Source organism: Oncorhynchus kisutch, linkage group LG3 (assembly GCF_002021735.2).
Source record: "Oncorhynchus kisutch isolate 150728-3 linkage group LG3, Okis_V2, whole genome shotgun sequence".
In the NCBI taxonomy this organism is placed as follows: domain Eukaryota; kingdom Metazoa; phylum Chordata; class Actinopteri; order Salmoniformes; family Salmonidae; genus Oncorhynchus; species Oncorhynchus kisutch.
The window spans coordinates 39,366,498-39,389,309 of NC_034176.2; the positions used below are offsets into that span (position 1 = coordinate 39,366,498).

Sequence of the window (22,812 nt, forward strand, 5' to 3'; positions counted from 1 at the left end):
CCATAGATGGAGCACCATCTATGCAAAAGCCCACCATTCCAGGTGAAGCTGGTTAAGAGAATGCCAAGAGTGTGCAAAGTTGTCATCAAGGCAAAGGTTGGCTATTCTAAGAATCTCAAATATAAAATATATTTTGATTTGTTTAACACATGATTCCATATGTGTTATTTCATAGTTGTGATGTCTTCACTATTATTCTACAGTGTAGAAAATGGTAAAAATAAAGAAAAAACGTGTTGTTCTAAACCTTTTGACTGGTAGTGTATATACTGAACAAAAAAATAAATGCAACATGCAACAATGTCAAAAAGTTTACAGGGTACAGTTCATAGAAGGAAATCAGTCAGTTGAAATAAATTCATTAGGCCCTAATCTATGGATTTCACATGACGGGGCAGGGGCACAGCCATCCACTTGGGAGCCCGGTCCACCCAATCAGAATACGTTTTCCCCCAGAAAATATCTTTATTAAAGACAGAAATACTCCTCAGCACCCCCGTCCTCCTCAGACGATCCCACAGGTGAATTAGGCGGATGTGGCTGTCCTGGGCTGGCGTGGTTACACGTGGCATGCGGTTTGTGAGGCCGGTTGGACATACTGCCAAATTCTCCAAAATGACATTGGAGGCGACTTATGGTAGAGAAATGTACATAAATGTTATTGTCCCCAAGCACAAGGTGCACCTGTGTAATTATCATGCTGTTTAATCAGCTTCTTGATATGCCACACCTGTCAGGTGGATGCATTATCTTAGCAAAGGAGAAATGCTCACTAACAGGGATGTAAACAAATTTGTGCACAATTTATTTTGAGAAATAAGCTTTTTGTGGGTGTGGAACATTTCTGGGATCTTCTATTTCAGCTCATGAAACATGGGACCAACACTTTACATGTTGCGTTTATATATTTTTTCAGTATAGATACACTATCGTTCAGAAGTTTTTAGTCACTTAGAAATGTCCTTTTTGTTCATTAAAATAACATCAAATTGATCAGAAATACAGTGTAGACATTGTTAATGTTGTAAATGACTATTGTAGCTGGAGCATTTGCTTTATGGAATATGTACATACAGTTGAAGTCGGATGTTTACATACACTTAGGTTGGAGTCATTAAAACGTGTTTTCCAACTACTCCACAAATTCCTTGTTAACAAACTATAGTTTTGGCAAGTCGGATAGGACATCTACTTTGTGCATGAAACAAGTAATTTATCCAACAAGTGTTTACAGACAGATTATTTAACTTATTATTCACTGTATCAAATTTGGGTCAGAAGTTTACATACACTAAATTGACTGTGCCTTTAAACAGCTTGGAAAATTCCAGAAAATTATGTCATGGCTTTAAAAGCTTCTGATAGGCTAATTGACATCATTTGAGTCAATTGGAGGTGTACCTGTGGATGTATTTCAAGGCCTACCTTCAAACTCAGTGCCTCTTTGCTTGACATTATGGGAAAATCAAACGAAATCAGCCAAGACCACAGAAAATAAATTGTAGACCTCCACAAATTTCCAAATGCCTGAAGGTACCACTGTACAAACAGTAGTATGCAAGTATAAACACCATGGGACCACGTAGCCGTCATATCGCTCAGGAAGGAGACACGTTCTGTCTCCTAGAGATGAACGTACTTAGGTGCGAAAAGTGCTAATCAATCCCAGAACAACCTTGTGAAGATGCTGGAAGAAACAGGTACAAAAGTATCTATATCCACAGTAAAAACGAGTCATATATCGACAAAACCTGAAAGGCCGCTCAGCAAGGAAGAAGCCACTGCTCCAAAACCGCCATAAAAAAAACAGACTACGGTTTGCAACTGCACATGGGGCAAAGGTCGTACTTTTTGGAGAAATGTCCTCTGGTGCACTTCACAAAATACATGGCATCATGAGGTGGGAAATTGTGTGGTTATATTAAAGCAACATCTCAAGACATCAGTCAGGTATTGGCGTGGCCATCACAAAGCCCTGACCTCAATCCTATAGAACATTTGTGGGTAGAACTGAAAAACCATGTGTGAGCAAGGAGGCTTCCAAACCTGACTCCGTTACACCAGCTCTGTCAGGAGGAATGGGCTAAAATTCACCCAACGTATTGTGGGAAGCTTGTGGAAGGCTACCCAAAATGTTTGACCCAAGTTAAACAATTTAAAGGTAATGCTACCAAATACAAATTGAGTGTATGTAAACTTCTGTCCCACTGGGAATGTGATGAAAGCGTAGAAGGCCAGCATCCCGGAGTCGCCTCTTCACTGTTGACGTTGTCACAGGTGTTTTGCTGGTTCTATTTAATGAAGCTGCCAGTTGAGGACTTCCGTGGCGTCTGTTTATCACACTGGACACTCTAATGTACTTGTCTTCTTGCTCAGTTGTGTACCGGGGCCTCCCACTCTTTCTATTCTGGTTAGAGCCAGTTTGCACTGTTCTGTGACAGGAGTAGTACACAGCGTTGTACGAGATCTTCAGTTTCTTGGCAATTTCTCACATGGAATAGCCTTAATTTCTCAGAACAAGAATAGACTGACAAGTTTCAGAAGAATGTGCTTCGTTTCTGGACATTTTGAGCCTGTAATCAAACCCACAAATGCTGATGCTCCAGATGCTCAACTAGTCTAAAGAAAGCCAGTTGTATTGCTTCTGTAATCAGCACAACAGTTTTCAGCTGTGCTAACATAATTGCAATAGGGTTTTCTAATGATCAATTAACCTTTTAAAATTATAAACTTAGATTAGCTAACACAATGTGCCATTGGAACACAGGAATGATGGTTGCTGATAATGGGCCTCTGTACACCTTTGTAGATATTACATTTAAAAAAAATGCCGTTTCCTGCTAGAATAATCATTTACAACATTAACAATGTCTACACTGTATTTCTGATCAATTTGATGTTAATTTAATAGACAAAGTGCTTTTTGTTAAAAAACACGGACATTTCTAAGTGACTCCAAGCTTTTGAATGGTAGTGTATATAGAGTCATTGTTGTTTATTGATGTTTTCATGCAGGGCTTATCTGCAAAATAGATTGTGGTCTCAGCACGACTCCTTGGCTATAGCAAATAAAAAAAATCTCAGGGAATTTCCACTGATAAATCTCTTTGATATAGGCTAGTAGTTACTCAGGCTATTGTGCGTTCTGCTTCCAACCGACAGTTTGAACGATGAATATCACTTTCAGCTGAAATAAAAAACGTTTGTCTTCACAGATGGGACTTTCCACACCTGATTTACTAGGTAATTATGTGGGGAGACCTTGAACATGTTAAATACCCCCTTTCAATGTTCTATTTCAAAACCCTTTCATGGATCAAATGATATGGTGATGAGTCAATTGAACCCTTGTCACATTGGAAGAGTTCAGCTTCTAAAACAGAATGTTTGATAGGAAGCTCAAAAACAGGTGAGTGACATGAGAGAGAATGAGAGACAGACAGAGAGATATAGACATAGCCAAGGGGAAGTAGGGGTGCTGAGGGTGCTGCAGCCCCCCCCCCCTGATAGATCAAAACAATATATTCAGTATTTATTTGAACATTTAAAATATGATTTTAAATACCAAACTAATGCACTGGGCCTTTAATCGTCCTGTAAAAGTCGACAGCAAATTATATCAATCTCTCTCTCCCTCCTTCCTTCCTCACAGTCCTCACACATTGATCTGGGTGGCTTGGAGAAAGCCCCATGGAAACTAGCTCTCACCTAATATTGTCCATTCAGTGATTTACACAAGGAGGGGAGGAAATAAATGTAATATAGTGGTCCTGTGTGGGTGGGCAAGAGGACAGAACTAAAAGCCTAGCAGTCTTTGAAGATGTGTCCTTCGTGACGGCCCTCCACTCTGAACACTGAGTGCTTGTTGTTTCAGTAAACAGAGGAAAGGGTCAGAGGAGCATCCAAAACAAGCCCGACAGCCACCACGGCCCACCCAACACGCATGGTTTGGAACCAGGCCGGACCACTCACCTCAACACACAGGCAGGCCCATGACAAATATATATTTTTTACTATAGCTTTCATATGGCTGGTTTCTCAATCAGAGGAATGTGCCGAGCTTGTCAGTTTGACACACCAGAATAAACATTCTAATATATACATTCTCTGACATATGTATTTCTGTGACATAATTACCACCTTGTCCCTCAACTTTAGTTCTTGTGAACATCAACGATTTTCACCATGTTTCAAGGCCTAATTATTTCTCCCCGAAGTAATATCACTTCTCTCCTCGACGCAGATCTTTGAAACTCAGAGTATAATTCCTACCCTTCATCTCCTCCTAAACAGGATGCTGTCAGGGAGAAGGTGAACTGTCGGCAAGCAGGCGGGGAGAGGGAAAGACAGAGGCAGAGAGAGAGAGAGAGGACCCCAAATTACAGGAAGAGAGATGGAAAGACAAAAAGGGAGAGAACGTGAGTGCGCACACAAGAGAGAACAGAGCGCACTTTACTCCACTCACATATGGCGGGCCTTTGCTTTTGTAGCCCTGCAGAAATAAACACAGGAGAGGCTACAGCTGGGGGGAGAGGAGAGGGGCCAGCGAGCCGCTTGCTTACCGAGCCCCCTGTTCACTAAACAATGGATCAGATGAAGCAGGCCCCTTTGGCAGTGCTAGACACGGCCCAGAAATGCCTTTCTTCTCTACGATTAGATCTCCCTACTCCAAATATTTACTCTACGGAAACGCACAATTTTCCATTGCATTTGTTCTGTTTGAAAGGAGACCTCCCTCACTATCGGTCTCACCTTTTACAGTTTGACATGAGGGGGGTTCAGTGTGTAGATGCATCTCTTGTCCAGAGAAACATGACGACTCTGACCTTATTTTACAAATCTATCATAGAACCACACATTTACTATTTCAGTCATTCCATCTAGGTGTGGAGAATGAGATTTCAAGGAGATCGGAGTTCATTTTAGTTGTCTCACCAGTGGATCATTAATATTCGGGCAGGGGACTTACTCTTTTTTTAGGAACCAGAGACTAAACAGGAGGATTATTCCTGTGTGTGTGTATCCAGTCTACCTCTTTTATGATGTAGAACAATAAGGAGAGGAAGGGCCCAGGAGCTAGTAAATTACACTCAGTTACAGCTAACAGGTCTCCTAGGAAACCAAGACAGGAATGGTTGCCCAATTGTACGTAATTTCCTAATGAAATGAGAGAGGGGAATGGTTTTTTTTCTCCATTTTTCATTCAGAGACCTCCTCTGAGCGTTACCGTAACAACTGTGGGATATTCCCCCAACGTGATGGAGTTGTTTGCTTGCTGAGTCACCTATCTTGGGGCAGCAGGTAGCCTAGTGGTTGGAGCGTTGGGCCAGTAGCTGAAAGGTTGCTAGATCGAATCCCCAAGCTGACAAGGTAAAAATCTGTTGTTCTGCCCCTTAACAGTTAACCCACTGTTTTCTAGGCCATCATTGTAAATAAGAATATGCTCTTAACTGACTTGCCTAGTTAAATGAAGGAAACATTTTTTTAAATTGCTCCATAGGCCTTAACTCACTACATGGCCTCTTATTTACTGTATGCCGATGAATACCTGTGTACTGAACATAAACTCAGCAAAAAAATAAACGTCCTCACTGTCAACTGCATTTATTTTCAGCAAACTTAACATGTGTAAATATTTGTATGAACATAAGATTCAACAACAGACAAACTGAACAAGTTCCACAGACATGTGACTATGGAATAATGTGTCCCTGAACAAAAGTGGGGGTGTCAAAATCAAAAGTAACAGTCAGTATCTGGTGTGGACACCAGCTGCATTAAGTACTGCAGTGCACCTCCTCATGGATTGCACCAGATTTGCACTCTTCCACCAAGGCACCTGCAAGTTCCCGGACATTTCTGGGGGGGGAATGGCCCTAACCCTCACCCTTCAATCCAACAGGTTTGAAGGGTGCATTATTTAAATGACTTATACACACCACACGCTCTGTCTGTCTCTCCCTGGCGTCTGCAAGTAAACCCAGCCAGCCAGATGGATGGACAGACACTTGGGTAATTGTGACAGGGAATCCAGAAAGTCCTCTCACCGTCCTGACACACAGAGAAAAGACCCTAATAAGGAAGTTAGAAAAAGCCAGCAGTCCATTTTTTGGGTCAAAAGTGATGCCCAAAATAGGGAACAGAATACAGTAAAACAGAGTGAAAGGAAGGTAGACACAAGTGGACCCATAATCCAGTGAACACAAACAACTCTTTGACTCTTGTACTTGTGTCTTTTAGTCCTCAGTGCCTCTTGCTAAACATGTTCCACCTGTTTATATTTATTGACATCCGTCCAGAGGACAGAACAGCACTCGGTTTGCGTTTCTCACGTCACTGAAGAGCTGGAATCCTTTTAGATAGCTTTTAGACAGGACAACATTGGGAATCATTGGGGCATGATGTACTGTAGAGGTGTCCAATTCTTTACAATCATTTAGTGCATTTCTAAAACCTTTTAAGCCTGACTGTCATTGCACTTGAACCAGACTGAGCAAAGAGCGGAGGGGGAGGTAGATGGGAATCTGTTCGTGGCGTGAGTTTGAGGAGGAAAGAGAGATAGAAAAGTGCTTTTTTTATTCTCTTCAGTCTCGGATTTGAACAGGCGTGGCAGATGTGTGGCCTGTCTGTGTGCACCTTCTACCACCCAGAAGGGCTACACACACGGCTTTGGCAGCGGAGCTGAGTGTTCTGTTGAGGCACGTATTAGTCTTGTTGTTTATTGATAGCTATCAGCACTTTCTCATTTCAGCTAAACAAAACACATTAACAGAGCTGCACCCTTAGGGGCTCTGCTTACCTCAGCTGAGAGGTCAAACAGCTGCGCGGCTTTCTCTCTCACACACACACCTCTATACAGTAACTATCAGAGATGGTATGCAGCAGTGGTCCCCAAAATGGTGGGCCAGGACCCACAGATGAGGGCCATGACCCACAGATTTAATTTTTTGCTCTAATGGTGCAGCAGCGGTGCAGCAGCGGCCTCCACTCTGAGGCCATTAGAAGCAGAGCTGAGCCCAACCACAGCCTGTCATTTTGCAGACTACTGATGCGGGAAGGAGCGCCCCGACATGCACCCACCACAGGCCCTGCCCCCAGACAGCCCCTGGCCCACTTCCCATACACACCGTCTATTGAGAAAGTATATAAGTATATAAGAAAACTAGTCAAAGCCTTACGGAAGACAGAAACACAGACAAAGAGACAGAGTGTGAGTGAAGAAGGGGGGGGGGGGGGTTTATTAGGACCACCAAGGGTCCTGCCATGTAGGTGGCCAGACATGAGATTCTCAGGCTGGTGGTCACTAATTAGTTGAGCAGGAAACATGGGTTACCACCACTGACACAGTCAGACCATGTCTGGCCCAAGTCAATGGCACATGGCATTAATGTTCTGAATTACAATGTACATTTTCATACATGAGCACGCACACACATGGTTTGTCTACACGGTTGACTTACACACACACACACACACACACACACACACACACACGTATTTATCGATCTATAATTTCAGGATAGGTTACAGTAACCAAAACGATTACATTTTTCGTTTTAAAAAAAAGCATAAGAATAATAAAAGTCGAACGCAAATAACATGTCGTCATGTCTCCCCCAGAATCACTTCTTCCACAGGAACTTGTCGTTCCTCTTCCAAAGTGACGTGTTCCTTTTCTCCTCTCCTCCCCCTGTTCCTCCTCTGGCCCTGACGCTAGCACTCTCACACACCCTCTCTACCTCCGACGGGTCCGTCAGTTTGTTGATCCTCTCCTCGTTACCCTCCTCCAAAATGTCCCAGAAGTCTCTGTGGCTGTTCTTTGACCTCTCAGGGGCTGGAGAGAAAAGTGGTGTAATGGGGTGTGTGAGGGGTGTGGTGATGGATCGAGAGGGACGAGTAGTACTAGAAGAAGGGCCTGGGACGGATTTTGTCAGGGGCCGAGGGTGGGGTGTGCTGGGCGGTTTGGGAGGCGTTGTAGGGTGACAGGAGGCAGGTGTGGCAGAGTGAGAAGTGGGTGTAAAGACAGCCTGTGAAGTAGGGTTTTTTGGGAAGCCCCTCTGAGGCTCTGAGGCCTTGCTTCTGGGTCGCAGCAGGTCGTCCAGGATGGAGGTGTCCCCTAGCAGCTCTGTGAGGAGGACCTGCTGGCTGGGGGGAGAGGAAGGCTGAGCTCTGTACCGCTGCCTCCCCACAACCTCACTCTTCCCGGGGGAGGACAGCAGGCTGCTGCTCCTCCCTCTCGGAGGGCTGGCTGTGGGCTTAGCCTGGGGATGGCTGAGAGCTGAAGAAGAGGAGGAGGAGGAAACGGGTTGAGCTCTAGAGGCCCCTGGTCCCAGAGGACTACTCCTACTATTGTCCAGGTCTGAGCTGGAGCACTGAGCAGCTCTGGACATTCCACTATTACCACTCTTCTTCTTCCCTCCTCTGGCGTTCCGGACCCTCTGCTCCTCAGAAGAGGGAACATCCCTCTGGGGTTCTGGAACGGACCTATGTCGGGTTCTAGGTTCTGCTTGGGGTTCTAGAGCAACTCTCTGGTTCCTTTTGGAGTTGGGTCTGTGTTTGGTTGTAGAGGAGGAGGAAGGGGTTGTCCTGTCAACTTTGGGCTGGGCTGTGTGTGGTTCTGCGAAGTTCTGCCTGATGATGGAAGCCACCTCAGGGCCCTGGTCAGTGTAGTACTGTCGTAGCTGAGCCAGTCTCTGGGCAGAGGTACTCCTCAGAACCTCCTCAGCAAACTGTCTCAATGAAACAGATCCAAATACACACGCCATCTCCTCCAGCTGCTGCCTACATGGGGAACACACACACAGGATTCGGCTCAGAGAGCGTAGGAAAGTTGCGTGATAACATATTAGAAAATAGGAAAATGTTGGCTTGAAAGTAGGTGAGAAAAGTTGATGCTTCGTGGATATATATACAAAAGGTATGTGGATACTCTTTCAAATGAATGGATTTGGCTATTTCAGCCACACCCGTTGCTGACAGGTGTGTAAAATTGAGCACACCGCCATGCAATCTCCATAGACAAACATCGGCAGTAGAATGGCCTTACTGATGAGCTCAGTGACGTTCAACATAGCACTGTCATACGATGCCACCTTTCCAACAAGTCAGTTCATCAAATTTATGCTCTGCTAGAGCTGCTATTGTGAAGTGGAAACGTCTAGGAACAACAACGGCTCAGCCGCGAAGTGGTAGGCCACACAAGCTCATAGAAAACTGTTCATCGGGAGCTTCATGTAATGGGTTTCCATGGCTGAGCAGCCACACACAAGCCTAAGATCACCATGCGCAATGCCAAGCGTCGGCTCGAGTGGTGTAAAGCTTGCCGCCATTGGACTCTTGAGCAATGGAAACACGTTCTCTGGAGTGATGAATCATGCATCCCCATCTGGCAGTCCGACGGACGAATCTGGGTTTGGCGGATGCCAGGAGAAAGCTATCTGCTGTAATGCATACTGTCATCTGTAAAGTTTGGCGGAGGAGGATTAATGGTCTGGGGCTGTTTTTCATGGTTCAGGCTAGGCTCCTTAGTTCCAGTGAAGGGAAATCTTAACGCTACAGCATACAATGACATTCTATTCTGTGCTTCCAACTTTGTGGAAGGCCCTTTCCTGTTTCAGCATGAGAATGCCCCAGTGCACAAAGCGAGATCCATACAGAAGTGGTTTGTCGAGGTCAGTGTGGAAGAACTTAATTGGCCTGCACACCTGACCTCAACCCCATCGAACACATTTGGGATGAATTGGCGCGCGAACTGCGAGCCAGGCCTAAACGCCCAACATCAGTTCCCGACCTCACTAATGCTCTTGTGGCTGAATGGAAGCAAGTCCCTGCAGCAATGTTCCAACATCTAGTCGAAAGCCTTCCCAGAAGAGTGGAGGCTGTTATAGCAGCAAAGGGGGGACCAACTCCATATTAATGCCCATAATTTTGGAATGAGATGTTCAAGGAGCAGGTCCACATATTTTTGGCTATGTTGTGTATATTTAGGGTACATTTCTGATCGTCATGGAATGATATAGGGTCCTTTTTCTAAGACAGGTGCAACTGTCCCCAAAAACAACATGGACAAACCATATTCTGTCACAGCAATTAAAACAGGAACTAACCATATTCTGTCACAGCCATTAAAACAGGAACTAACCATATTCTGTCACAGCCATTAAAACAGGAACTAACCATATTCTGGGAGTCTCAGGATAACTGTGGTATTGGAGGGGAAAGGCAGTACTGTAGAGCCTGAACACAACTGGCTAATCCTTGGCAAGGTTCTGGGAAATGGTTGAGAGGGTTAGCTCAGAGGTGGTCTCACACACACACACACACACACACACACACAAAGGAGAACCCCTTTCTACCAGTTGAGGGCGCTGCACACCATAACGGTGGTTAGATTTGGCTCTCTGCCCTGCCCTACCAGGAATAACTCACCTTCGGATGGTTCCGGGGGTCTCTCCGATAATGACGGTGGTGTGTTGGGTGGGGTGGTGGACGCTCCTGATGGTGTGTGTGACTGAGTGGTCCACACTGGGTCTGTGCACTGCTCCCACCCAACCAACGTCATTATTATGGGAAGTATGGAATGGTGGAGTGTGTTCAGGCTGGGTCTGTAAAATACACACACGCACAGATTTGATCAATTCCTTCTAATCACACTGACAAGGAAGGGACAAGGAAAAGGGGTTAGGGAGTTGATTTGGAATAGGACACTAGACTATCGACTCATTGTGTGGTTTGGGCTTCACCAGGTAGTGAGTGTGTACCTTCTGTGTGTCCCGAAGTTCATTGGCTGGAAGCTGGGAGAACCTCCTGCGCTCAAACACGTCTCTGAGAGCGGCTCTGCTGATTCGCTCCTCGGCCTTGCTCCCGCCCACCACATGTTGGTTAGAGTGTGTGTAAACCACCTCCCGTACACCACCTACAACACCCACACAAATAGGAGATATAAGTCTGTACTTACAGGCAAATTCTACTCTAACTCTTGGTATAGAATTGGGCCTGTATCCCAGAAGCATCTCAGAGTAGCAGTCCTGATCTCCTCTGAGATGCTTTGTGAATACAGGCCCCTGATGTTTGCTGACACACTTGATACGACAGTTGTTTTTTTGTTTTGATCCCATTTTGACCTTACCTAACACATTGTCAATCGTTTCACAGGGTGGTCCTTTGGCAGAAGGGACAGTCTGGTTCACTATTGGGTTTGTAAACGCCCTCGCTCCGTGTTGGTCTGTCTGTGGGCCTCGGCCATGATTGTGGTTGTGTGGGGCTGTAACAGATCGGACTCTTTCGACTGGAGTGTGGTTTTCGTCTGAGGAGGTAAAAGTCTCAATGTCCTCAGCTTGTCTGGTTCTTCTACTCTGGTCTACTGGTCTGTTGCTGATCTCTCTCTTACTACCACCATCTCTCCCCATCTCCCTCCTTCTCAGGTGTGCTGGGGGTCTCTTAAGCACATGAGTTTGTGCACAAGGTCTGATTAGCTCCTCAATGTCTATGTCCTCAGACTCAGAGTCAAACATCACCTGGTGCATTCTGGAAACTGGAGTTTTAGTGTTAGATCGTTTGCTTCCACTGGAGGGGGGTGAATCATCATCACTGTCCTCCTCCACCCTCCTCTTCCTCCTTATTCCTTGTTTCAGATTTTGTATTTTTCTCCCCATGTCATCACTCTCTCCTGACAGTGTAACAGGATCATGGTCTCGCCCCCTCTGTCCATCCCATCTCCCTCCATTCCTTTCTTCCTCTCTCTCAGAGCCACTGGAGACGTCCCAGTCGTTCTTCAGAGGAGCTGCATCCAAGTGGTTCCCACCCTTGGGGGCCAATGTAGGGGTGTGGGGGCCCCCACTCCCTGTGGTGCTGAGGCCCTTTGGTGCCATGGCAGAAGTGTCTTCATCACTGTCCTCCTCAGAATCACTCCTTCCCCCCTCACTCTGGCTATGCTCCCCTGATTCTGACCCTGATCCAGCCCTGACCCCTGACCTCTGGAGCAACCTGGAGAAGCCATGCTGAAGGAGACTGAGTCGGCCAGGAAGGGCAGTGTTCTCCTTCTCCACCTTACTCTTGCCCCCCTGTTCCCCCTCCTCCTCCTCCTCCTCACTGCCACTGCTGAAGTCCAGTACCCCCCTGGTTGTTGCCCTGGGGATCCTCGAGGCCCCTACACTGCCGATTGCCCCTCCATTGCTCAGTTCACAGTGGTCCCTTGCGGAAACCTCCCCAGCCTCCTGCAACACAAGGTCAACAGAGTCTTCATATTTAAAAAAATATATATATATATCTATAAACTATTTTAAAACCCTTGGCCCAAGATTGGTAATTTACAGGTCTTATTATGAGCTCGCTTTTGCTAAGGTGGGAGGGATGGCAATATCTGAGGTTTGTCGTTAAAAACATTGGCCAATGGTGCCAATTTCAGGCAGCGCTGGTGGGGATATTTAAACTCACTGAAGGCTGGTCTTAGAGGTAACGCGGTTGGTTAAGGCATGGATTTGAACAGCGGAAGAGCAACCTACCCAGCAGTGATGCACAGTTCCCATATGCACATGGAACAAGAGAGAGGCAAAAAAAAAATTGTCCATACACCTCGTATTTAGAAATATAAAAAAAGTAATGTTTTTTTGTTGAATTTTATAAAATAAAATCAAGCATAGCCTCCCCTCCTCTCAATGAAGGCTGCTTTTTTTTTGTCCTGACCAAAGCAATCGCTAAGTAGTCAAGACCATTGATAAAGGGTTTGGCTCGGGAGACCGCTTCAAAATAAATCTTCACAATTCCCGCTGTGAAAATAGCAAAAAAATGTAGGACAAACAAAAAGACGTATAGCTCTACCGTCAGTGCTAAGATTTACCACTGCGTTAGGTCTGGTAGGAAAGCAGCACTAATGAGATCGACAAAGCTATGGAGTCTTCTGTATGTTGTATTTGGTTGTGACCTGGGGCTGATGGCATCACCAGGCTACAGAACAGGATTGGGCATTCATAAAGAATTTAGCAGTGCTAGGTAATGCAAAGATGCTTGTAACAATAAATCATCCATACATAAATGTGCCATGCCATGAGTCATGAATATGAAACAATAGGATACATTGTAGCTTTTATAGCGTGCATGGGAGTTATGCGAGGGCCTTTATGAGTGGGACCACCTACAGCGATACTAATCTTATGGTTTTTGCCAACCAGATGACTCCTCCGTTGTGTGTGTGTGTGTGTGTGTGTGTGTGAATACACCCTGGTGTATTGTCTATGGCTATTAAAGTCTGAACATCCCCCGGTACATACCCAGCCTACTAAAAAGGGACAGTTGTGTTGGGTCTTAGCTGGGAACTGTCACAGTAGATAGAAGCCAAACTATTGGGTAAATAAATACCACACAACAGAACAGACGGCCTTCAGTGTGGTCTGGTCCTGGCATTACAGAGGGATAATTATGTCCATCTGTTGGGATACTATCACAGAGAGAATGCGAAAGAGAGATGGGGAAGGGGGAGAGAGAGAAGAGTAAGAAGGGGCCGGTGAAGGAAAGACAGGAAGACGCACGTGTGAGGAATTGTCTCTTTCACGTGGGAAAGGAGGGATGAGAGGGAATGGAGGGATGAGAGGGCCGCCTGGGAAAGGAGAGGGAGTGAGAGATGGGAAAGATGCGCCCGTCACGGGTCCCTGAGAAAGGCAGTTACTCACGCTCTCGCTCTTCCTCTCCTCCTCTTCCCCTGTGTGGGTGCTGGACGTCATTACTCCTACCTCCACTCGTCCCTCCCGCTGAGAGGAACACACATGTACATAAACAGAAATAGAAATACACACAAACATGTAACACACAGTACCAGGGTTGTCCACACAGGCTGTTTGACTTCTGACCTCCAGTATTCTCCTGGTGAGGCAGGTCCCCTGGGTCTGCAGCCTGAAGAGGTTCTGTATCCCAAACAGCTCCCCCTTCTGGTCGTCGGACCCCTGCACTGCATCAAAGTACCGCCGGGCACTCTCCTTACCCATCACAGAAGACTGCAACTGCTGCAGAGTCACAGACAGGGATGGAGGGAGAGAACATTAGATGGTTGGTTTCCCCATCTAAATACCAATATCAAATGGGTCGTTCCATTTCAGCAAGCCATTGTTTTGAATTGGTTTCTGTAGTTAAGAACATATTGGATAAGCATTCCTGCAACAGTATTTTTGTTGAAATATAATTTGATCTGAGAAACTAAGCTAATTGATTGCACCCTAATTGGCCATTTCAATGTATAGGATTAATCTAATATTCAATAAATATAGTATCCAACATCCGATTTGGACCAAACCTCTTCTTAAAACCGACTACGGGAGGAATCCAAATAAAATGGTCAAAAGTCACCCACAGAACTCCCAAAGCTCACACCAACATCCAGTATATAATATCAGTTCTCTATGTTTGACAAGTAGTATGAAGTTGCGTATTGGAGTATTGTTTATTGATACTATGTAATATATTCTCAGTGAATTTGGTGATGTGTTTTCCCCTTGTTCAGAGAAATTAGCCATTGAAGTAGCTTGCATTTTCCCCCATAAATGAGTGTGAAAGTACCAGCTTTGCCCACAAGATATCGCTATTCCTGCTACCGCCACACCCGTTTATCCATTTTTCTGGTCTCTTGTGTTTAATAAATGGATCGCAACATTTTCTTTGCAACTTTGGGTAGAAAACTAATAGTTTTTGCTTATGATGAAAATACATTGTGTGGTTATCCTCACAATTCAAGCCAATCCTCCATGAAAGCAATTTAGAAATCCTCAAACACAATAATTGTATGTGCAGACAGCATACTGTGATGAAAATCTTCGGATGACTGTACCTGTTTGTAGACCTGGCGCAGGTAGATGACCTCCTCCACTGTTCCCAGAGAGATGAGTCTGAACACTGTCACGTCCCTGCATTGGCCTATACGATACGCCCTGAGGAGAGGTCACACACTGTCAAGTCCTTGCACTGGCCTATACGATACGCCCTGAGGAGAGGTCACATCATGGAAATAAAAAGGAATAGAAGAGGGGTCCCCATTCAGGTCAATAAGCCATAAAGGGTGACCTATGGGTCCCACACCAGCACAGAGATCACTGTTGTTAACACTGGCATTGTGTATACAGACATAGAATATGAGACTGAAAAGATTTGGCATGGGTCCCCAGATCCTCAAAAGGTTCTACAGCTATACCATCGAGAACATCCTGACTGGTTGCATCATCACCTGGTATGGCAACTGCTCGGCATCTGACCGTAAGGCGCACCAGAGGGTAGTGCGTACGGCCCAGTACATCACTGGGTCCAAGCTTCCTGCCATCCAGTAATAGGCGGTGTCAGAGGAAAGCCCATAAAATTGTCAGAGACTCTAGTCACCCAAGTCATAGACTCTTTTCTCTGATTCAACACCGCAAGCTGTACCGGAGCGCCAAGTCTAGGACCCCCTCCATTTATTTTGTACACTGCTGCTACTTGATGTTTTATCACTTCATCCCTACCTACATGTACAAATGACCGCAACTAACCTGTACCCCTTGTATATAGCCTCGTTATTGTTAATTATACTTTTTTACTTTAGTTTATTTGGTCAATATTTTCTTAACTCTTCTTGAACTGCGCTGTTGATTAAGGGCTTGTAACTAAGCATTTCATGGTAAAGTCTACACTTGTATTCGGCGCATGTGACAAAGTTTGATTTGATACAACAAATTGGAAAGAACCCTGTAAGGTTCTATGACTATGTACTTCTATGTAAGTACATGGCATGTATGGATATTGCAGCATACCTGTCAATTGCCTGCAGGTCATTGGCAGGGTTCCAGGTGGGATCAAACAGGACCACAATGTTGGCCCCAACAAAGTTCAGGCCCAGACCCCCTGCCCTGGGGGGGAGAAACAGACAAGCGAACCTACAGTCAGTGGTTCATTCATTTCAAACATAGCTGTGTCCCAACTGGCACGCTATTCCCTATATAGTGCACTACTTTTGAGCAGGGCCGTGCACTATGTAGGGAATAGGGTGCCATTTGGGGGACACACATCCAACACAATCATATTGCTGTGCTCTGTTAAAGCAGAGCTATGAGGGGTGGTGGGAGTGGCACTGACATGGTGGAGACCAGGCAGAGGTTGATATCAGGGCAGCTGTTGAACTCTTTGACGATCTTCAGCCTCTCTCTGGGCTTGGTGTTGCCATCCAATCTGCTATACTCCAGCCCATCTGCCATGCAGTAGCTCTCCAGCACGTCCAGCAGCTGAAGGGTTAACACAGTATATTGAGAACACTTCCTTTTGGTGACGTGGCGTGTTACCAAATCAAATTTATTTATATAGCCCTTCGTACATCAGCTGATATCTCAAAGTGCTGTACAGAAACCCAGCCTAAAACCCCAAACAGCAAGCAATGCAGGTGTAGAAGCACGGTGGCTAAGAAAAACTCCCTAGAAAGGCCAAAACCTAGAGAGGAACCAGGCTATGAGGGGTGGCCAGTCCTCTTCTGGCTGTGCCGGGTGGAGATTATAATACGGCCAAGATGTTCAAATGTTCATAAATGACCAGAAGTATACAGGGCATTGGGAAAGTATTCAGACCCCTTCCCTTTTCCACAGTTTGTTACATTACAGCCTTATTCTAGTATAGATTAAATAAAACATGTTCCTCATCAATCTACACACAATATCCCATAATGACAAAGCGAAAACGGCTTTTAGAAATGTTTGCAAAATGTATTAAAAATAAAAAACAGAAATACCATATTTACATAAGTATTCAGACCCTTTGCTATGACACTCGAAATTGAGCTCAGGTGCATCCTGTTTCCATTGATCATCCTTGAGATGTTTCTACAACTTGATTGGAGTCCACCTGTGGTAAATTCATTGATTGGACGTGATTTGGAAAGGCACACACCTGTCTATATAAAGGTACCACAATTGACAGTGCATGTCAGAGCCTAAAAACCAAACCATGAGGTCGAAAGAATTGTCCGATTTGGGGAAGGGACTGGGAGACTCGAAAGGATCAAGGCAAAGATGAACGAAGCGAAGTACAGACTGGGGCGAAGGTTCACCTTCCAACAGGATAACAACCCTAAGCACATAGCCAAAACAACGCGGAAGCGGCTTTGGGACAAGTTTATGAATGTCCTTGAGTGGTCCAGACAGAGCCAGGACTTGAACCCGATCAAACATCTCTGGACAGACCTGAAAATAGCTGTGCAGCGACGCTTCCCATCCAACCTGACAGAGCTTGAGAGGATCTGCAGAGAAGAAATGGGAGAAACTGCCCAAATAAAGGTGTGCCAAGCTTATAGCATCATACCCAAGAAGAATCAAGGCTATAATCACTGCCAAAGGTGCTTCAACAAAGTAAAAGGCAATTCATTTATTTTTTACTATTTTCTACATTGTTGAAAATATATATCAGTTTGATATCAGTTTCTTATTTTTTATATATTTGCAAAAAACATGTCTAAACCTGTTTTTGCTTTGTCATTATTGGTTAATTAATGCGTGTATATTTATGAAGGAAAAAAACGACTTAATTCTAAAACGTAACAAAATGTGGAAAAAGTCATTGGGTCTGAATACTTTGATTGCACTGTACGCTTAAAGGGATAGTTTCCTCATCGTGTAAGCAGTCTATGGACAAAGTAAGGAAGACAGCAATCCATGCTTTGGTTGTGTCTGAACTAGAGCTCTGACACCATCTAAAGCCCAGTACATGATCTCACCATTATCTACCACAGCCATTTTCCTACACACACACACTAACACCCCTACAGATCCCCCAACTCTCACACATGACATCTACAGTACATACACACAAACACAGAGAGACACACACATACAAACAGTTAGACACAAATGACAGAATCCCTGTGGCTACCAAACACAATTAAAACGTTTTACCTTAGTGGAGAGGGAGAATAATAGCACTTTGTCTTTTCTCTGCATGTAATGTTTCAACAACCTCTGGAGAACCTATGACAGGGTGTAGAGGAAGAGGGATATCAACCAAGGATCCAAATGAGACATACTTCTCTTAAAAACCTGATACTATATGTAAACATATGAGCCTACCTAACTGCCTTTGCCATTCACGTGACATGACTTTTGTCCTCGTGACCAACCTACCTTCATCTTTCCGCTGTACATGGGGTCTGACATGGCCTCAAATGCTGCCTGCTTGCATTTCTCTGTGAAGTCAGGAAACTTCTGGAACACCTTCTCACAGATCTCATTCACATACTGCTCCTGAGAGAGCACAGTATGTCCAGATGTTAAACCAAACAGAACTTGTCATGTTCAGTAAAATAATAACCAGGACTTCACTTGTGAGAGCGTACCTGCTTTTTGCTGGTGTTCCACTTGGCTTGCAGTAAAGCCGCGTGGTTGGCCACCTTCCTGAGAATGGCCAAGTAACTGAAGTACAGGTCTGTCACACGCACACCCCGAGCATTCACCTGTAGTTTACAAGACATCAAACATTTACATCACCTCCCAGGGAAGGCCTATCACAATAAAGTCAACATTATTGACAACATTGTGACCATTGCTTAGTCTAGGTGACCTATAAAGACCAAACAATGATTCAAACCTTGACTGATGTTCACTGAACTAAAGAGTGCAAAACGGTTAATAACAGATTTCTTCATAGTGGGTCAAATAGAGGTTATAACACAACTGTTCCTGTCATTAGCCGACCTTGTAGCAGCACTTCCTGCGAGAGTGTCCACTGTGACAGTCACACTTCTCTGAGGAGCGCAAGAGCAGGGTGACATCCTCCGTGTCCAGTACCGCCTGGTACACAGTCTGCTGGAACGACGTCAGCGAACAGTACACCACCTGGCCATAGATGGAGGAGCCATTCACTTAGTGAGATGTTTGAAACCACCTGCTAGACCAGGGATATTCACATTTCCCAAAATTCCCAGGTTTTCCATGAATCCTTGTTGGAAAATTCCTGAAATCAGGAGAGAATAAGCAGGAATACTCCCAACTAGGATTTCTGGAAAAGTTACCAGAATTGCACAACCCTAATTCATGAACATGAACCCTGTGTGGAAGTCTCCACTCACCCTGTCGTCTTTTTTGGGCAGCTGCTCTCTGATAAGAGCCTTGGTCCTCCGGAGAAACCAATGGGAGAGCTTCGCAGCCAGGGCCCGGACCGCCCTCCTGCCCGTCGCTAGGGCCCGCTTAGTTACGCTGTGCTTCTGCCCCAGTTCGATGGGGTCCGAAAACATATTCTTGAAGTTACCCAGGCTGCCAAGGCAACGAGGGATGGCCCTGAAGTACACAAAGGAAGAAGGTCAATCCCAAGAGAAAGAGTGGTTTAGAAGGAAATGGTGGCACTGGGTATTGGGAGGTTTTTTGGGGTAACCTCTTGACTCTACATCATTGCACTAATAGGTGTCTAATAAAGGGTAATCAGTCGTACTGTAGCAGCAGTGATAGAAACAGTAGTAGTAGTTATATTGCCAGTGTAGACCCACCAGTCCATGACACACCAGAGCTCGTCCAGGTTGTTCTGCAGGATTGTGCCAGTGAGGCCCACTCTGACCGGACACCTCAGATCCTTCATTGCCCCAGTGATCTGGGAGTTGGGGTTCTTGATCTTGTGGGCCTCGTCCACTATCACAGCAGACCAGTCAATGCTGGAATTGAAGACCGGCCACACAAGTCAAAATGCGTGGCAGGCTTATAGGTGGAGTTTCACGGTAGGATTAGGAAACGGGTCTACTATGGTTTTAGGCTACACACACCAACACACCTAATTATCTTAGCTAACGTTACCTGTTAAACTGCTCCAGATAGAGGCGTAGGGTCTCGTAGGTGGTGAGGGCGATCTCAGAGCGTCCCCTCCGGATGCGAGCCAGCTCCTCCTCTTTCCTCAGACCGTGGACTACAACGGTCAGGAAGTGACCCCACGTCTCCAGCTCCTCTTTCCAGTTGTACAGCACCGACAGAGGGGCCACAATCAAGAACACCTGGGCACAACCATGGATAATATAACAACACCTACACAGGACACTAACAGAGAGCATGGGCATGCACATGTGGGTTTTAACATTTTTGTAACTATCAGTCAGTTTTCAGCCACAAAGAGTGCTTCCCTTGTGGGAAATCTATAGCTCAATATCTACCTTTCGGGGTTTGCTTCGCTGTGTGGGGATCTGAGTGAGAAGAAACTGAGGCCTGTTGTTCTCAATGTCTTCCCATGTCCCTGTTTTACCCAGCACAGCAGCCAGGAAACCAATGACCTGTTGACAGACACACACGTCAGTCATGAACAGCAGGTCTTTCTTCACATGATAACTCCAATAGTGCTAATACTCTAGCTACATACCGTCAACAATCAGGTTTCTGCAGAGACAGTCTAGTTTTTACCTGAATGGTCTTGCCCAGGCCCATGTCATCTCCCAGGATACATCCTCTGGACTGGGCATAGTTGTCATAGATGAACTGGATCCCTTCCTTCTGGTAGTACCTCAGGTACCTGTTGACGGCATCTGATTAAGGCCCCATTCGTACAGCAAAAACAACCTGGGAAGCCCAACAAAATCCCAGCTTCCTAGTTAACAGCTCACGTACCTGTTGATGGTGTATGGGACTGCCACACCATTCTGTGACAACACCAAGGGCTCTGATGGCCCGGGGGGTGTCTGGCTGCAGAGAAAAAGAGGCTTCTCCTGGGCAGACACTACACTGGTGGACGACTGGTTTGTGTCTGGTCTCTGGAGTTTACAGACTGGAAAGACTGCCTCCTCTTCTTCATCTTCATCATGTTGATCTGTGAACTTCACCAGTGCCATGTCCTCACCATGAGAAGTGGAAGGGAGTTTCTGGATTGTCCCCTCTCGTAGTAGGGTGCCATCTCTGAGGCTGGGAGCGAGGCATCTGTCGCCCTCATGCCACACTGTTTATGGGAGGGAGGGAAAATCATGGCTTGGTTAGTTATGTCAGGTTAGCTATATAAATACCTAGACAGCAAGCAGTGTTGGGGAGTAGTGAACTACATGTAATTTAACTACATTTTGCAGTTGTTATGGGAGGGAGGGAGGGAGTAGTTAGCTAATGACTTGTTTTGTCATGTAGCGGTGTAGCTAACTACTGGAACTACACACAACTTTCTTTGAAAAAAATTAATGAAAAGAATGGGTTAAGTAGGCAAGAATGTACTTTATTTTTGGCATCAGACCTGCTGAATGCTCACTTGAAACAGTTTTTGTTTTTAATAGGCTAAATTACCAGTGGTGACCTTCAGGGCAGGTTTTGAGGCAGGGCACCCGTTAAGCTAAAAATATATATATATTGTGTTGCCTGTTTTGCATGTGATTCTGGCATTAATACGTGTCACATATCAGTTTGCAAACAATGTAAACAAAAATATATATAATATTGAGTTAATAAAGCCGCATACAGTTGAGTAAGGCAGCTCCAAAATACAGGTGTTTCAGCCTAGCCCAGTGCTTTCTGGGGTAGTGGAGCAGGCAGCAGAAAATACAGAGCGTAGAGGTTGGTAATGTTCTCTAGTTACACCGTGAATGGCTCCGTGTTCTGTCACTCATTGGGACACTACGTCGCCGCAAACTCTACCGGGAGAGTTGGACATTCAAGCTCCTTGGGTGCTGCCATAGAGTTACATTAGAAGTGCCCATCCAAGAAGGCTCAAGATCATTGGCCACAGATATAGCATGATTTGACATCATTTTATCTACCGTAGCTTTGATTGGACTGCACATGTCAACATCATACCTTCAAAATCTTAGCTAACAAGCAGTCATCATGAATCACGTTGACAATCTACGGGCAAATCCTTTTCAACCCTTGTCATATGAAGAGAAATGTAGCATCGCTAAGGGATTCACTCCGTGGTGCTGAAAAGAAAGCTCTGCTGTTGGGACAGCTTTATGTAGACCCTAAAAGTTTCTGGGACCCGTTTGTCACCGTGATATTCATGTATGTGCTGTGTAGTGGCTTTGCTGGAATCCATCTAAAAACATTTAGGGGAATTTGCCTCACCAAGATTTAACTTAACGTTCCATGCTAAAATCACCACCGTAAAATACACATTCTGTTAACATCCAACTCAAGACAATGTGAGCTTAACAGTTAACTTATGCTACTAGCTAGCTAGCTAGCTGGCTATGTGACTGTTTTGAGAAACAAACTTTTAAAGCTCAACGAGCTAATTATCTCCCATTAAGCGTCTGCGTAACAAACCTTTTATGTCAGCTGTGGAAGTTGAAGCCATCATCAAAAAGCATTGTGGCAAGACGTAACTAGCTAAAGCATAAGCAGACAAGCTCACGTTAACTAGTAAGACAAGTCTCTTCACTGTCTGGCACATACATTGCTCAGACAGTAAAATAGCGTTTAGCTAGTTAGCTAAATTTACACTCGATAACTAAATTATTTAGTATTTTGACGGGACAGTAATATGTATAGCTAGCTAGTTAGATCTTTGAGACCTATCTTGCCCGTACTTGTCAGCGTCGCTAGCTAGCAAGCGTTCTGCTGTTTATCTAGTTTAAGCATTCGGCGTCGCACTTTCAACAATCACCCTGGCTGCCAAAACACTAATTGTCAATTCAAACGAAACTAATAATAAAACCAAAATATAATTAAATGTGTTCTTTATTTTCCCAGAAATATCTAAAAGTGAACATTTATAATTGCTTCAATATGTTAATATTAATAGAAAGTGCTACCTGTTGTGCAATTTAGGCCCAGCGGAAGGGAACGCTGACGCAACCAAATCAAACCAAGTCTACACTTGTTGTATTCGGAGATTTTTGGCTTATATCCAAGTGTATTGATAGTGAGTGTG

At 45.0% G+C, this 22,812-nt stretch overlaps 1 protein-coding gene across 2 annotated transcripts; it reads right to left on the reverse strand.

Moving 5' to 3' along the window:
• Window positions 1–6,559: 6,559 nt before the first annotated feature.
• ercc6l2 (excision repair cross-complementation group 6-like 2) lies at window positions 6,560–22,497 on the reverse strand. Of its 2 annotated transcripts, XM_031805872.1 has the most exons (21): window positions 22,206–22,497; window positions 20,574–20,898; window positions 20,370–20,478; window positions 20,126–20,242; window positions 19,776–19,969; window positions 19,475–19,636; window positions 19,061–19,268; window positions 18,687–18,827; window positions 18,329–18,445; window positions 18,117–18,236; window positions 17,892–17,963; window positions 16,090–16,235; window positions 15,768–15,863; window positions 14,816–14,915; window positions 13,845–13,997; window positions 13,668–13,745; window positions 11,129–12,215; window positions 10,761–10,915; window positions 10,429–10,604; window positions 10,177–10,268; window positions 6,560–8,781 (listed from the first exon to the last, which is right to left on the reverse strand). In XM_031805872.1, the coding sequence occupies exons 1-21, from the start codon at window positions 22,330–22,332 to the stop codon at window positions 8,735–8,737; spliced, it is 3,822 nt and encodes a 1,273-aa protein (XP_031661732.1). In that variant the 5' UTR covers window positions 22,333–22,497; the 3' UTR covers window positions 6,560–8,734. The 2 variants fall into 2 exon arrangements, with proteins under 2 accessions (XP_031661732.1, XP_020330327.1); XM_020474738.2 differs by lacking the exon at window positions 10,177–10,268.
• Window positions 22,498–22,812: the final 315 nt, after the last annotated feature.